At 42.1% G+C, this 16,669-nt stretch overlaps 1 protein-coding gene and 1 long non-coding RNA gene across 3 annotated transcripts; one reads left to right on the forward strand and one right to left on the reverse strand.

The window, feature by feature from the left end:
* Nucleotides 1–2,758: 2,758 nt before the first annotated feature.
* Nucleotides 2,759–11,987, forward strand: LOC124264359 (glutamyl endopeptidase-like). 2 transcript variants are annotated; one of them, XM_046699112.1, is made up of 2 exons: nt 2,759–4,185; nt 9,679–11,987. In XM_046699112.1, the coding sequence occupies exons 1-2, from the start codon at nt 3,488–3,490 to the stop codon at nt 9,845–9,847; spliced, it is 867 nt and encodes a 288-aa protein (XP_046555068.1). In that variant the 5' UTR covers nt 2,759–3,487; the 3' UTR covers nt 9,848–11,987. The 2 variants fall into 2 exon arrangements, with proteins under 2 accessions (XP_046555068.1, XP_046555069.1); XM_046699113.1 differs by lacking the exon at nt 9,679–11,987 and adding an exon at nt 4,764–4,885.
* Nucleotides 11,714–12,908, reverse strand: LOC124264360. Its single transcript, XR_006895113.1, has 2 exons — nt 12,354–12,908; nt 11,714–12,300 (listed from the first exon to the last, which is right to left on the reverse strand). It is a non-coding gene; the product is annotated as an uncharacterized LOC124264360 (long non-coding RNA).
* Nucleotides 12,909–16,669: the final 3,761 nt, after the last annotated feature.

The raw sequence follows: 16,669 nt of genomic DNA on the forward strand, positions 1-16,669 counted from the left end.
AATAGGTATCAATACATTACATGCCATAAAACCCTATATTAGTTACACCTACTTGGGTTGTCAGTCCAGATTTGAAGAGGTCATCATGCGACGATGTCTCATTGGCCATACAAAATATACTCATGAATACCTGTTAAAAGGTGATGATCCTGCGTTTTGTATCCCCTGTGATGAGAGAATCACGGTCAAGCATGTCCTGATTGACTCTATTGATTTTTCCATCACAAGGGACAAATACTTCAATGTCAAAACAATCAAGGACCTTTTTATAATAATAATTATCATGTAATAATTGTTTTTGTAAAGGAAATAGAATTACTAGATAAATTCTGAACCATATGTTTTGTGAATACATAAATGATATTTTATAAATGATATTTTAAATAAGCAACAGTAAACTACGATTATTAGTGGCTGTATCCTCACAGGGGGTTAAAGTATCGTAAAATCATTGTCCTCTTGAGAGGACACAGAGGTCCCAAAGCCTTCAAAGTCAATTTCAACTTTCCACCTTTTTAAATGTGGTATATTTGTTACAGCGGCTGAAGGGGTGGTGTAAATCCAGCTAGGGTCCATGCAGGTAGCAAAAGCACTGTAAGTCCCCATGGTTCCTAGTATGGTGATCTACCTTCAGTTGTTGGCGATGTATAGCCCGTGCCCGTATTGTCTTGTCTTCAGTAATTAAGCTGTTTTAGAATTACATACTAGTTATATACTTATATCTGTGATGTTCTAGTTGGTTTTACTGTCCTTCGCTGATTTACCTGTATTTTGTCTAAAATTATTGCTTGTTGGTAGTCAGGATATGGCTGAAATATTGCCGATGTGACTTTAAATCTTAACTCACTCACTCGCTCAACATTCTCTGAGACTTGCCAGTAGGAACTAGATCATCTACTTTACGCAAAATATCTAATCGCGACGTCCAGATTACATCTTCGCGTTTGTGCCACTGAAACATATATTTCTTCTTCTTGAAGAAATGTACGTTACCAGATGTTGTGCATGTGTTTCTTAGTAACAGATTCACATAAATACAGGTTAAATAGCTTAAGTAGTAGACATAGTAAGTCTGTCTGTCATAAATATATCAGCTTGACAATATGTTACTTTAGCACATTGTCCGGAATGTGTCATGATACTATCAACAAAGACTAGCAGTGGTAATTATATGTTATGGAGGTTTCCATGGATCTTAATGCAAACAAGAATGGTATTAATATGAATCAATAGAGTTGTCAACATGTCCTTCAAAAGATAACATTTACTTCACAAGATATCATATAAGTATCACTGAAATTTCATTTGACAATTCGGTCAAATATATGCTACCAATTGTAACGTACATTACACTTATTCAGTAACACCCATACAACGTATTTCACATAAGATTCACCAATATGACATTTCTTCAGAAAGTACGTGCTACAGATGAGGAACCAATGTGCAGATAAAGTGACTTTTCAGATATTTAGTCGACCTCATTATCCTGACAAAAGACACCCAAAGCACTTACCAAAATTTGTTGATAATCTTGTAAGTCGTAAGATGTGGTCGGCTGTCTTATGTTTCAAAACAAGCTGTTTCACGTTCAGCGCCCTGTTGTTGGCAGTTTGGTATCTGATGGTAACGTACATTACGGTAACGTACATTTCTGTCATGTACAAGTTTGTCCTTATTGATCCCATATTTTGTCGAACTTGACACATTTTATGACATATTGCATAAAAACAACTTCATGCATTATTTTAATAATGAACTATATTTATTTAATCTCAAGATGAGGTACAGTTGGTGGTCACGTACGTTACATCCTTAACCATAACCATTGAATAATGACACATAAAATGAGTGTAGAAACATTAAACGATTCTTATGTAAGAACCAAATATTGTTTTCTTGTAAAGTACAGTATTATCACTTAAAATATACCCAAATAATTGTTTTTACTCCGTAAATATTGTTTGCGTCAATGTATTTATGACGTTAGTCGTGTGTTGCATGAAAATTGGAGACACAGTTATAACATACTCTGCAAAATCTGCAAAACGATCACATCATTGGAGCTTAATAGGACACTGTTGTTTTAGGATAAATAACCAGAGACATCAATGCAACGGTTTATTGAGAATGAGTGACTGTGCAGAGCTATAATGGACTAAGAGTAAAATAAAGTATAAAACATAACTAAGATTCTTACAGGTGTTCTTATTGTTTATTAGAGTAAATCATTAAATGGAAACAATGCCATCCACCTTGCATTCTCTTCCCACAGAGGTTACTCCTGTCATATCTTCCTACGTAACCTCTGTTCTAATACGGCCCTTTCATGGTGTGAGCGTTCAAGACTCGTGATTGGAGGCCATCAGATTTATGCCTCGGTAAGGCCTCGGTAATTTCCGTATGCTTCGAGAAAACTAAACCTCTTCCCCTGCGCGATGCGCAAACGTTTCTACTAGACAGAACTCAGTCATGTTATGGCGGATCAGTGGCGTCTCCATCGCCTTCGTTGACAACGGACAAGCTAGCCATTAAACGTCTTGTGTGTAACATCAACACAAGTCCCCGGCAGATGGGGGATATTTGTGGCCCCACATTTGCGTGTGTTAGTCAAGTTGAATCTAAGTCGATGTAACAGGTGTTCTGATTGGATAGAAAGAAGGGAGATAATTCGTGTTGCGATCTTTTGCCGCTAGGGCATTTTACGAGAACCGGGAAATGTGGCCGTATTAGAACAAAGGTTCGTAGGAAGATATGACAAGTAACCTCTGTGGGAAGAGAATGCGGTGTGACGAGCGAACGCTTTAACCACTAGACTACCTCACCGCCCCCGACGTGTGTAAGGTGCACACTGTGACATGTTCAACGTATCAACGTGCATGACTAATGGATATAAAAGATGATAACGGGTACGCCTTATAATATCTACCACTGTGTGATGCCTCGCCTCATTATAGGATGAGAAATATGACACTGCCTTATATGGTCATGCTATTTCATATAGCTACTGTTAGCTGCGAGTAACAGTAAATGTTATTCTCCAACGACGGAAAGGCTGTCTTTGTAACTGCTAATATCCCCTCACAGTTGATAACAAAGACGACTTAGTAGAAGGTAATACTTCCTGGATCGGTTAACTCATTCCCGTCACGTTTCTATTGTGACGTCATTGTAAGGAAGTGACTCACCGACCTTCAAAAGTAAAGAAGTCATAATAGTGCGTTTTCAAAAGGTGGCTTTGTGGATTGGGATTGTGGAGGCTGAGTACTGGGTGTTATATTGTTGAGTATGACTAATCTTTGAAGGACATTTAGCATAACGTTATTAAACGAATTCAGGGGAATTTTGAATCCGGAGTTAAAAGGTGTTAAAAATAGGAGATTCCCGAGGAGCGTGATTCATTTTCTGGCATTGTGCCAACGCATGAATACCTAACTGTTCGATAGCGTTAAATCAGAAAGCAAAGTACGGTTGTGTACAACATACCATGGAAACCCACAGACATAAAGGTCTCCACCAAAAGGTCTTCACTCCCCCAGGGGACCAAAGGAATAAGGTAGACCGGCCATCGGACGGTCCGTACTGTGCCATTGCTCATTTGAGCCTTTACTACGGATTGACAAAATATGCTGGCACCGGATTCCTGTTCAAGAGGGAGGCGCTCGGAAAAGAACGTTTCCTCGTCTTGACAGCTGGACACAATCTCTACGACGTCGGCCGTAAAAGGTTTGCTGATGCAGTCGTCATACGTTTCGGTCGCAATGGTCCTTTCAATTTAGGAGAAATCATCAAGAAGTCCGATGATTTCAGAGTACCGACTCAGTTCATTCAAGGCCAACAAGAGTACGACTTTGGAATGATCCTGTTAGACGTTTCCACTGATCCTATTCCCTGCGAACATGCTTTCCAGCCGATGCTATACACCGACGACGACTCCGTCTTTGCCAACGTCTTCATGAGCGGGTACCCACGTCGACCCACAGGCGGTAAGGAAGGCACTCCAGGTTATCCTCGCGGCACCCAATGGGAACTGGACGTTCAGTTGGAGAGGATGACTGATTACCACTTTCTGTACAGAGACGCCACCACTGACGGGAACAGTGGGTCTCCGGTCTATTGGAAGATACCTGATCTCAACCAGTATGTCGCCTTGGGGATCCACGTCACGGGAGGAGACTCGACAGGGTGAGTTACTACTACTACTACTACTACTACTACTACTACTACTACTACTACTACTACTACTACTACTGCTACTTTCCCGTGACATTTCTGGTGTCCCCCGCCGTGATATTGCTGGAATATTGCTAAAAGCGGCGTAACACCCAACTCACTCACTCACTCACTTTCCCGTGAAGGTAAGGGTTAGAATATTGATCTTCAGTAACCCATGGCCAGAATCTGTACTTGATGAGAAAGTGTAATCCCAAATATAACCTGTCACATTTGACCACTGACAACGAAGTTGAGCTTAGAGATGCTGTAATTTGCTGTATATTTAAGTCTGATTACAGACAAACAACACATAGAGCATATGGGGACACAGGGCAGAATGAAAATGCCTTTTAAAGGGTTCAAGCTATATGAAAGGCATACCCGTCCTGTCAATAAAGATCATGAAATCCTTGAAGATATGAAGGGGTTCTAAGCCAACTTGATGGTGCCCCTGTACTTGGAGGATACATTCCTCGCATCTCATGAAAATCATAACCACAATTATGTAACCATAAAATATTACTTATCTGTCCATAATTGATTTACAGAGAATATTAATATGACAACTGAAGAATGGTCACGTGAAATCATCCTTCCCTCTCCACACATCGGTGAAGATTCGGGTTAGAAGGAGCCTTCGGTAACCCATGCTTGTCGTAAGAGGCGACTAACGGATCGGGTAGTCAGGCTCATTGACTTGGTTGACACATGTCATCGGTTCCCAGTTGCGCAGAGCAATGCTCATGCTGTTGATCACTGGATTGTCTGGTCCAGATTCGATTATTTACAGACCGCCGCCTTATAGCTAGAATATTGCTGAGTGCAGCGTAAAACTAAACTCATTCACTCATTCACCCACTCACTACTCCTACTGGCCATTTTTATGCGCTATACTAAATCCACACATCAATGCATGCTCAAAGCGCAGGGGAAAGAGTAGTCTGTCATACAGACCCTGAAACAACACAGAACCAGCTCCTACTTATGTTTATATGCTTGTCAGGTGTGTTCCACCAAAGTTAAAACGTCCGAGCGACCATGGGTGACGAATGTTTGTTTTGTTTTCCACTGTGTGAAACAGATCCTGTTAAATATTAGTTATTGTTATTAAATATCTTTATTCTGTCAAGTGGTGTAATTGATTTTTTCCTTATCTAACTATCACAAAAAGGGCACTACATATAAAAATAAATTATTTAAAAGAAGCAGTTTCTTTCAATTTGAATACTAGATGACAATAATTTCAAAATCTATTCATTTAAAACTATGTGCTCGGTACAAGTTGGTATCTCCAGACATGTTGCAACAACAGACGGTATATGATTGTGATAATTATGATTATCTTCGAGGTAAGGTATCTATCATAAAATTCATCCAAACTATCTTACATGATTCGTCCAAACCATCTTATACCCACTACAATATGATTTTATGCATTAGTATTCATAAATCTGCTTCTGTAAGTAAAATCTACTAGTAAAATCATAAAGGAAGCACAGGTACCGTTAGTTCTCATGGACCGTAATATATGTTGACCTTACCTTTCTATGGCCCCATTGTTACTCTGTATTGTGATCTAATGATCAGATGTTATATTTCCTTACCAGTTTTAAAACATTTAGTGACGTACAGTTATTAAATTATCCCTTGATGGCAGCTTTTAAGGTATAGTAACAGGATAGCTTGTTCCAGTGATAATATGGCTGAAATATTTCTAAAGAGACTCACTTTTAACTCACTTACTCTGAAAGTAAATCGCATGTTATAGACTATATTATATGAGTTTCCATGTCATACTATGTTTACGACACCAGCGGCTAAATGTTGTTATTATCCATATGGTGAAACAAAACCAGTGTCATAAATATCATATGTGCACAGATTACTTTTGCCTAGCAACCATTGTTTCTGTGTTTCGTCGTCTGTGACATCATTAAACAATTGAACGTGACGTCAATGAACTGGGCAGTCACACTTGCTTACCGTGTTTTACTACACAAATGCACATGAATAATATGGATAATAACGAAATTATTACACTTGCAAGTGTGCCACACGACTTATACGAAACTCTTGCCAAATTTTGTAAAATTTCGCACTCGTTTCGTATAAGTCGTATGACACACTTGCCCGTGTTATAATCTCTATGTATTGCCCGAGAGCGTGGGATATACCGAGGTTACTCGAACGGCATAATGAAGCTCCATCCTCGTGGGGGCAGGAACCAGTCCTCTGTGCTTCAGCATAAGTACGACACAGAGAAAATAACATATTGCCCTGGCCGTGGTAATGAAGAACGGGATGGTAGAGATCGGTGGGTAGCAAGACTCGGCACTGGATGAGGCCGTGGAGCTCGAACAAGTCTGACACGGGAGGATGATCTTTGATCTCGGGATGCCCACTGTTCTTTCCGAAAATCACATTCCCACAGGGTCACCACTTGGTCGATGTCGGGATGTTGACGTAACACCGCCAGTCGGTACAACGTATGATGGTATCGTTCCCAAGGGGCTGTACCAAAGCTAGCATGGGGTTCACATCGGCACGTTTTGTAACAGCGAGTACATCCGTGCCAGAAACAACCCAAGTATTCGTACACGGCGCGTGTCTCAGTGTCTTAACCGTCCACCATGTAGTGACTGCCGTCAGCACAGTCAAAGCCTTCTTCTCCGCCATTCCGGGCATGCTGGATGTGGAGGTCGGGGTGTTGGTACATGACCCAGTTGAGCCAGTGGAGACACTGCAGAGACTAGCGGCACTGGGGGAGATAACCCTGAGGAGGTATGATGGTGATGGTGCGGGGGTCCAAAAACAGTTTTCGGAAGGTGTGCATGCAAGCCATGGGTAGAGTCACTGCTTCATAGAAAGGGTCCACATCGTTTTGTTGGATGAACATGTTGCGGAATGCAGCCCAGCCTCGACGCAAAATGTCCAGTAAGTCAGTAAGTCAACAATTCCTCATCCAGATCAAAGACAGCTCTTTCAGCCACGCGTGCATCGTACCAGGCCAAGAAAGCTTTGCGTTCGGCAGAAAACATACCGTCAGGATCGTAGGTAGAAACGGGAAGATAAGGGCCCACATAGCCTTGGTGAACTTTGGTGTTGAAGAAGTGAGGGAAGTAACGTTCTTTGAGTTCCCTCAAGGCAAAGGTTTTTGGACACTGCTTCAGAGCCATCGAGAGGCAGTTGAGTGAATCTTTGAAGACGAGACGCCCCACGGTCATCTGCAAGATGAGATTCCCTCGAGGTAGAATCTGGGGTGGTTTCACGAGATGTTGATGGAAATACTGTAGGAGCAAGTGGGTTGAGCCACTTCACTCTTGTACAGGAGACAATTCATGACATCTTGGGAGTAGATTTGGAGCTGGTAGTAGGGCGCCAAACGTTGACTGAACAACTCCCACGTGGCACGCCCTGTACAAGGCCCTTCGGGAATCTTGAGTTGACGAAATAAGCCCTTGGCGGCCCTCAACTGCGCTGGTCTACGATGGTCACACAGGTGATTCCATTCCTTCGTCCATTCCTTGGTCACAGGATCGGGTTTGTGTTCGTGGTGCCTGGCCACGACCAGGGCACGGCCAAAGCAGAGTTGATCCTCATTCTTGATTTGTACGATGCAATGCTTCTTTTCCAGGAAGGCACTTAAGCCGACAATGTGCTTTGGCCGACCGTGTCCCTGACCTAGGAGAGCCGGATCGTCTACGTGTAGTAAGGATATTTCCATGGTCTCATCGATATGCAACTCGCGGTTACTTTGCTTTACTTTTTCCACTTTGGCCAGGATGTGTTTCCCCTGGAGGTCACCCATGCGCTGTAACGTGTTGGGGACGGGTGAATCCACGTCTGGATGATCCAGGATCAATCCCACGCGATCACCATCCTGGCCGTTCACATTGTTTCTCAGGTCTAACAAGAGCATCAAACTGCTCTCTGAGAACGACGTGGGAGGTCTTCAGGTTGTTGACGCTGCAACCAAGCTGGATTGAACTTCAGCGAACTTATAGCGATGGTTGTCGGTCCGGAACTTCCTGGCATTTATTTGGGGCGTCGGTTCCAACCAGTAGGGCATGGGCTCCTCTTCAAGTTCTTCTTCTTCTGCTTCGTTCATTCGTGGTGACGGCATGGTGAGGACTGATAAGACCCACGTTTTTCCCATGACGTCACACACCCTATGACGTCAAGCCACACTAACCCGGTGGCCCAAAGTGACGTCATCAACCTCAGCTATATAACTCAGGTTTTTCCCATCCAATGCTTGAACCACACCCTTCTCTAGGCCTCCATCGTTTTCCACGCACGCCATCGTCCTCTCACCACCCTCCCTCCCTCTCCTTCCCCGTCCACCGCTCGTCCGCTCGCCATCTTGCATGGTGTCTACGCTTTCGATATCCCACGAGATCCCACCGGATGGGCCGCTATCTTGAAACGCGTCCGCAATCTTGGCCCGAAGGTGACGTCATCGTGATGCGCACGCACACCGGAACCGGAACCGAAACCCGAGTGATCTCCCCTGACCGGAAGTGCCGCCATCTTGGACCGGAAGTGTTGCCATCTTGGATCACGTGACCGGTAGGCGCCGCCATCTTGAAAAAGATGCCAGGGTAAAACGACGCCAGGGTGCTGTCTTACACTATTCTCGACGAGTCTACGAGGAAATAGAAGGCGCGGACGAGGAACAAGAAGAGACTGGATATCCAGAAGGTGGGGCAGATGCTACAATCTGCCCAAAAGTGGACCTACATATATCCCTATCGCCACCGATGGTCGACGCCGGTTTCCTATCTTTCGACCATCGGTGGGACATTATTTGACAGCAGAAACCATATAATAGAGTTGACAGCAAGTAATGCCACAGGCGGTATTGCGGTAGTATCACCATCGTCTTATGAATATGAATAATACTTATGAATAATATGGACCATTTTTCACATGCAATACTGGCTGTCGGTATATGTCCATATTGACCACCCGGGCCGAAAATGCATATCAGCCATATCAGCCCTAGGGCCGAAAATCCATATCAGCCGTATTGCCCGGATACTAAACTGGTACGGAAAACAATACGCTCAAACGCTCGAAACTTCAATAGACGGAGCCCCTTGAGTCGTCTGCTCGAGTTGCTTTCCATCAAGAAATCGTGGAAGTATGAGTTCTAACCTTGGCGAGGATGTTTTGGCTGCTCTATACGACAGAATCATGGAGTTAGTAAAAAATAGTAAATAATGAAAACATAGATGACATCAGGACTACAGGGCGATATTCACACATGTGGTATATGATAAAAACGGTGTTTGGGCTAATACTAAAATAAAGCATTCGTACACCATAACAAACACCTATTGCTAAAATAAGGTGTGTTTGCGCGTGCGTGTCTTTGTGTGTGTATGACGACTCAGTTGTTCTGCATGTGTTACTGTTCAACTTCCGGGTCCATACTGATACAGTTGAAATTCATGTCTGCAGATACAATGCAGCGACACGTATCACCATGGAAACCTTGACTGAATACATTGACGACTGGCTCGACTTCAACGACGACGACTGGGTCTACTACCCCTGGGTTGATTCTCCTTTCCTGGACGTGGACGCCTGCGAGCTACGTAAGACATGGGGAAAAGGGCTCTCTCCCTAAACAACTTGCTTCGAGGGCGGAGCAGTTGGGCTGTCCAGCCTTCAACACGGGCGGGGCCATAAAAACATATGTCAAGCCCAAAGCTGATTGGTGTAACCTGTTCAGTTACGATTCTGGTGTCTTAGAATTTAATTATAAAAGTTATGGAATGTGGGTCAAGTGGAGTCACGTAAAACAAATGCAGTGAATGTAAGACCTTCGGTTGCATTCGTAGCCACTCGTGTTATTCCGTGAAAAGCCGAATAGCTACTCATGCCTGTCCGGAAGGCGCCTGAACATAAGAATTACTTAATATGAACGCCAACTCTATTTCTGTTTTATTTCAACAGCAGGAAACATAACTGAAGCACTAAAATGTTTGTTTTAAAAGATTTTCACCTGTTTTAAATAATAATAATAATGATGATATTTGTTGAAAACATATTCTAATGTAATTACCTGCTGTTCACCTTATATTTTCAAATGTATACTTCTAAATACGGTTAAGAATCGCAAATCGGAATCACTTTCCTCAATGGGCAATTAAAACAACATCTGATTTCAGTCCATAAATAGATGCACACAAATTCCTTTAAAATATATCTCAAAGTGGAAAGAAACGCACGTGGGTGTATTTGTATCTCTCCTATCCTTATCAAAAACTTCAAATACGTATGGTGTTCTTTTTTGTAATGTCAAAATGACGATAACTGTCTTTCACGATTTTCTAAACAATGACATAATACCATAACCGATTTAAGTACTCTGGAATATCTTTCTCAAAGTAGCTCAATCCATACATGCATTCTGTTTGGTTTGTCGCATTTTAACCTCCAAGAAGATCGCTTTTGGGCTTGTCCCAGAATAACACTAGTCAGGGCGACGAGTCTTTTTTGAGGTCACGGAAAGGGGCGAGTTGTGACGAATGCTTCAGGTAGCATCAGGGAAAGCGCCGAGGGTAAGACCTTGACCTGAAGGTAGACTTCTGAAGGGGGACTTTGGTTTTAGGCAATGGCGGATCCACAGAGGGCTGCATGGATGTGGAACCTTCATTTTGGCATTTTACAATACGCTTAGTTAGGCCTTGAAGTATTCGTAACTCACATCAACAGTAGCGCTATAATTAGATCAACATTTAGTTTTTGAAATGAACATATTTTACAGAAAAAACAGTTCCGATATTATAATAATAAAATATGATGAAAAGGAGCCCAGAGACTTCCTGAAACTGTGGAAATCTAGACTTGTCACATATTCTAGACTTGCAAGGGCCTTCTTGGATATATTTGTTTCAGAGTCTGTATGACAGGCCGCGCTAACATCGCGTTGTGGCAGCGGGTCCTGCTGAATATTAAAGTCTGAGAAGGTATCAAAACCTTTAGAACTCATTTAGAAAATGAACATATAAGAGAATTGATTTTGAATATTTGGATCGAATTATAAAAACAAAGCTTCAAAAATTGTAATTACAGAAGTTTTCAGGAAGCATTTTTCTAATATTAGAACTTGAGCAAGTCTTAGGATCATACTGATTGAAGATGTGAAGACTGTTTAAACCTGTGATAATTATATCATGGCATTGACTTGCTCATACTTATATTTTCACTAAATATTGTCATCTTTATAAACTTGATGATGTCACAAGTAAAACAACACTTTCAAGTTTTCATTATTGTGAATCTGTCTGAATATTTTCATTTAATATCAAATTTTCTTTAATATCAAACTTTGATATGTGACGTTATCATATGAGACAATATTTACCTTATCCTATCTCAAAAGGTGATCTTCAGAAGTAAACATTTGTAATTTGGAAATTGGAATACATGTATCAACATTGGTTACAGACGACTAAGTTTTTGTTAATTATTTTCCGTATTGGTTTTCTTTACATTACAAATTCAACCCGTATCCTTCCTTTACACTGTCACGTATTATATAAGACGGGGCATTGCTTTATGTACTATGTTCCTGTGTCTTTTGCATGTGCTCTTGTATTCGGGTTTGGCAATATGCATTTTATTTGATTTTTTTAATTTGAGCTTTCGTGATTGTTATATAGTTTTATTACTTATGTGATAATGTTTTGCATTGATGTATGTCAATGTACTGATTTGTATTGATCTGTGAACTGAAATTTGGACTACATTTGTTAATTACAGCACATTTCTATAGTTTCACACATAGTTGTCTTACAGGCTGATTCCTGGTTAACTATTAAATCCAAAATGATTGACATGGAGATGTAAAGACGGTTTAAACCTGTGATAATATTTATCATGTCATTGACATGGAGATGTAAAGATGGTTTAAACCTGTGATAATATTTATCATGTCACTGACATGGAGATGTAAAGACGGTTTAAACCTGTGATAATATTTATCATGTCATTGACTTGGAGATGTAAAGATGGTTTAAACCTGTCATAATATTTATCATGTCATTGACTTGGAGGTGTAAAGATGGTTTAAACCTGTCATAATATTTATCATGTCACTGACTTGGAGATGTAAAGATGGTTTAAACCTGGGATAATATTTATCCATTGACTTGGAGGTGTAAAGATGGTTTAAACCGGTGATAATATTTATCATGTCATTGACTTGGAGGTGTAAAGATGGTTTAAACCTGTCATAATATTTATCATGTCATTGACTTGGAGATGTAAAGATGGTTTAAACCTGTGATAATATTTAGCCATTGACTTGGAGGTGTATAGATGGTTTAAACCTGTGATAATATTTATCATGTCATTGAGTTGTTCACACTTATATTTTCTCTTAATACTATCGTTTTTATAACTTTGTCGAGTAATGTGGAGTTAAGGCCAAGCGGAACGCCGATGTTAGACCATTATGCCTGGATTTTAAAGATAATTAGTCTGAAATGACATATCGAAATGGTGCAGTTCCAAGGAGGAAGACTTTACTGTATAATTTACTGGCTCTGTGTGGATGTTGTACTTCTTTTTGCCTGTCACTCATATTTTATTAGGCAAAGGGGGCGGTCAGGGCTGTCTGAAGTATCACTCAGTTGTTCGACCTTCCAATCACGAGTGGCAGCTTGAGCAACCAGTGGGGCGGTGGGACAGCCTAGTGCTTAAAGCGTTTGCTCGTCACGCTGAAGACCCGGGTTCGATTCCCCACATGAGTACAATGTGTGAAGCTCATTTCTGGTGTTCCCCGCCGTGATATTGCTGGAATATTGCTAAAAGCGGCGTAAAACTAAACTCACTCACTACATTGAGCAACCAGACTCTTCTGATCTGGTGCATCGTCATGAAGAAGCAGAACACCGACAGTTAACATTCCTCGGTGGTTTTCTTTCTTTACGTTCCTCTGATTCTTCATGAGTGAGTGAGTGAGTTTAGTTTTACGCCGCACTCATTAATATTCCAGCTATATGGCGGCGGTCTGTAAATAATCGAGTCTGGACCAGACAATCCAGTGATCAACAGCATGAACATCGATCTGCGCAATTGGGAACCAATGACATGTGTCAACCAAGTCAGCGAGCCTGACCACCCGATCCCGTTAGACGCCTTTTACGACAAGCATGGGTTACTGAAGGTTCATTCTAACCCGGACCTTCACGGGTGATTCTTTATGAAGTCACCATAGCAGTCCTCCGGTGATTGTCCATTGAGGTGGTTTGTAATCAGTCATCAAAGTCCCTTGGAACCCCCTAAACAGTGGCCATTATCCTCCCCGCAGAGGGTCACGTTTTGAACGTCTTTGGCACTGGAGAGGTCACGTGCCGTCACTGCCTTTGCCTCTTGTTTGGTATCAGGGTCACAGCTGTAATCCAGGTTTCATCCAGTCACAAGACATGCATGGAAGCTTTCTGGATTTGTAAATGTCCACGAGTTCTTGACTTGACTCCACGCGTTAGGGACGATCTTGTTAATTTAGGTTCAAGGGACCCATCTTGCCGAAACTTTAGACATGCGCAAAGGTTCATGGTTTGATAAACACTTCCATGGGAAAGGCCACAGTTAGAAGCTACTTCGTCCACTTTTATACTCGTTTATCAGACATTCCCAACATCTCCACTGTCACTTGCGCTGCCGTCTGCAGGTCTTCCTGGCCATGGGTCATATTCAAGCGACGTACGTCAGCAACCCATTTGGCCACTGCAGTGGAAAACTGAGGGACGTCCTTCCCATACAGACCGCCTCCGTGGTGTAGTGGTTAGAACGTCCACCCGGAGAGCGGAAGGTCGCGGGTTCGATCCCCGACCGCGTCATACCAAAGACGTTAAAATATGGTACTTGTTGGTCCCTGCCTGGCGCTCGGCATTAATGGGTACAACAAGGACTGGTCGGTTTGGAGTCAGTATACTGTGTCTGAGTGGGGTATTCATGCTTCACTGCGGCATGCTATCTCAGTGGGCTAGCACTATAAAACCAGCCTAAGTCTGGGCTAGTACAAGCAGGCGCACATACACATACACATACACATACACACGCATGCACGTCGTCATATGAGCGAAATATTCTCAAGTACGACGTAAAACCCACTTTCACCTCACCTCACCTCACCTCACCTCACCTCACCTTCCCATACATATAGGTCATGCTCTTGTGAATGTTAGTTGCCATGACTCAGACAGACAGGTTTCACAATGTAGTTGTCAGTATAAACTGGGTCACGTTTTTCTAAATTTAAATAACTTACACAAATATACAGAACTTACTGCGGTTGACAATTTAAAATGTTTGGTAGTGAAAGATACAACAGTATGTACACATGCCGTAATGCGCCCGTAAAATCTGGTAATGACCACAAGAAAACATGTTCTTTACTTTCTATGGAACCTTATTACAATGATTACACAATGCCATTTAGAAAGTGGTCAAATGTAACATAAGTTATATTTGGGATTACACTTTCTTAGTAAAGTACAAATTCTAGAACTTTTTTGGAGTTAAGCCCCATATTGTCCCCCATAATTACAATATTTACACACACCGTTTTGAGTATCTAGTGTATTTTTACGTAAAATCTGTACATTTAAATTGTGTAAACTAATCCTAAATTTACAGAAAACTCTTCTGAGAGATTTATCCTGTAAAGAAACAACACACTTTTCCACATTTAGCAACAATTTAACATTCGATTAGTGAGATACTATTTGGAAGCAGACAATTATTCCAATTTTGTGAAACAATGTCTGTTAGTCTTTCCAGAAATTGATGCATAGATACATTTTGTCAGTCCCATACATAACAAAAGTCATTAAATTATAAACAATTTTTTAATTTTGCGTTGACTCCTACTATGGTGAGAAACCAAATAACTGCTCCGTACTCAGTTTGTTGTTTTCACGATTTGGTATCTTTGATTAAACTACGACTGTAACAATATCACACGATGAGTATGATCTGACGCCTCCTTTAGCAATATTCCAGCAATATCACGGCGGGGAACACCAGAAATGGACTTAACTCATTGTACACATGGGGATTCGAACCTGGGCCTTCGGCTTGACGAGTGGACGCTTTAACCACTAGGCTACCCCACCCCCACCCAATACGAGAATACACTAAATGTGCAAAACCACTGCAAAACAACTGTGTTGCAACTTCGTGATGAGTTCTTTGGAGTTTTATGACGTCCGTAGTTTATTGGGGTTACTACACTTTAGGAACCGCCTCCGTGGTGTAGTGGTATGAGCGTCCGCCCGAAGACCGGAAGGTCGCGGGTTCAATCCCCGACCGCGTCATACCAAAAGACGTTAAAATATGGTACTTGTTGGTTCCTGCCTGGCGCTCGGCATTAATGGGTACAACAAGGACTGGTCGGCTCGGGAGTCAGTATAATATGTCTGAGTGGGGTATTCATGCTTCACTGCGGCATGGTATCTCAGTGGGCTAGCACTATAAAACCAGCTTAAGTCTGGGCTAGTACAAGCAGCTGCACATACACATACACACGCATGCGTGTCGTCATATGAGCGAAATATTCTCAAGCACGACGTAAAACCCAATTTCAACTCACCTCAATACACTTTAGGAATGGATTTACCGTCAGGAGCTGACATTGTTGGTGTTTGAAATGACGCCCCATCCGTGTCAGCAGAAACCGGAGAAACTCTCGAATTTTCGATGCAAATGCATGAACGGAGCACATAGTCCAGTGAGTGAGTGAGTTTAGTTTTACGCCTCACTCAGAAATATTCCAGCTATATGGCGGCTGTCTGTAAATAATCGAGTCTGGATCAGATAATCCAGCGATCATAAGCATGAGCATCGATATACGCCATTGGGATTGGATGACATGTGTCAACCAAGTCGGCGAGCCTGACCACCCGATCCCGTTAGTCCCCTCTTATGGGTTACTGACGATCAAAACGGATCGTCACAGGTATACCGCGGACGGTACGAGGCCAAACGTACAACACATAGCTTGGCGGTATTCTTCTATCCACGTTCACTGATCTTCCTGAAAGATCTGGAACGTTAATGAGAGTGAGCGTAATTTGGTGTTTTCGTGATTTCAATACTAGGATACCTTTGGTTACACTTCCACTGTAACAATAGTGGGTTCGAATCCCTGTTCCCTCTGACTTTGTTTCCAGGTTTGCCAGTACCACACCATGATCCTGGATGTCACCCCAGTGGTTAACGTCTGAGACCTCCATCACTTCGGACGTTCCTCCACAACAAGCTGGCATCTCGTGACTGGCAGAACTACAATAGAATTCAGTTCTGCGTTAAGCCAATCCAACACGCATTTGATTGGATCTATCAGACAAAAGGCACTGAAACGGGCATACAATATTCCTAAAACAACAGTAGGAGTTACGCCCCTTGAAAAGATAACTCACAAGCTCGAAGAACC

Source organism: Haliotis rubra, unplaced genomic scaffold, assembly GCF_003918875.1.
Source record: "Haliotis rubra isolate DU_JTF1 unplaced genomic scaffold, ASM391887v1 Scf92, whole genome shotgun sequence".
Lineage (NCBI taxonomy): Eukaryota > Metazoa > Mollusca > Gastropoda > Lepetellida > Haliotidae > Haliotis > Haliotis rubra.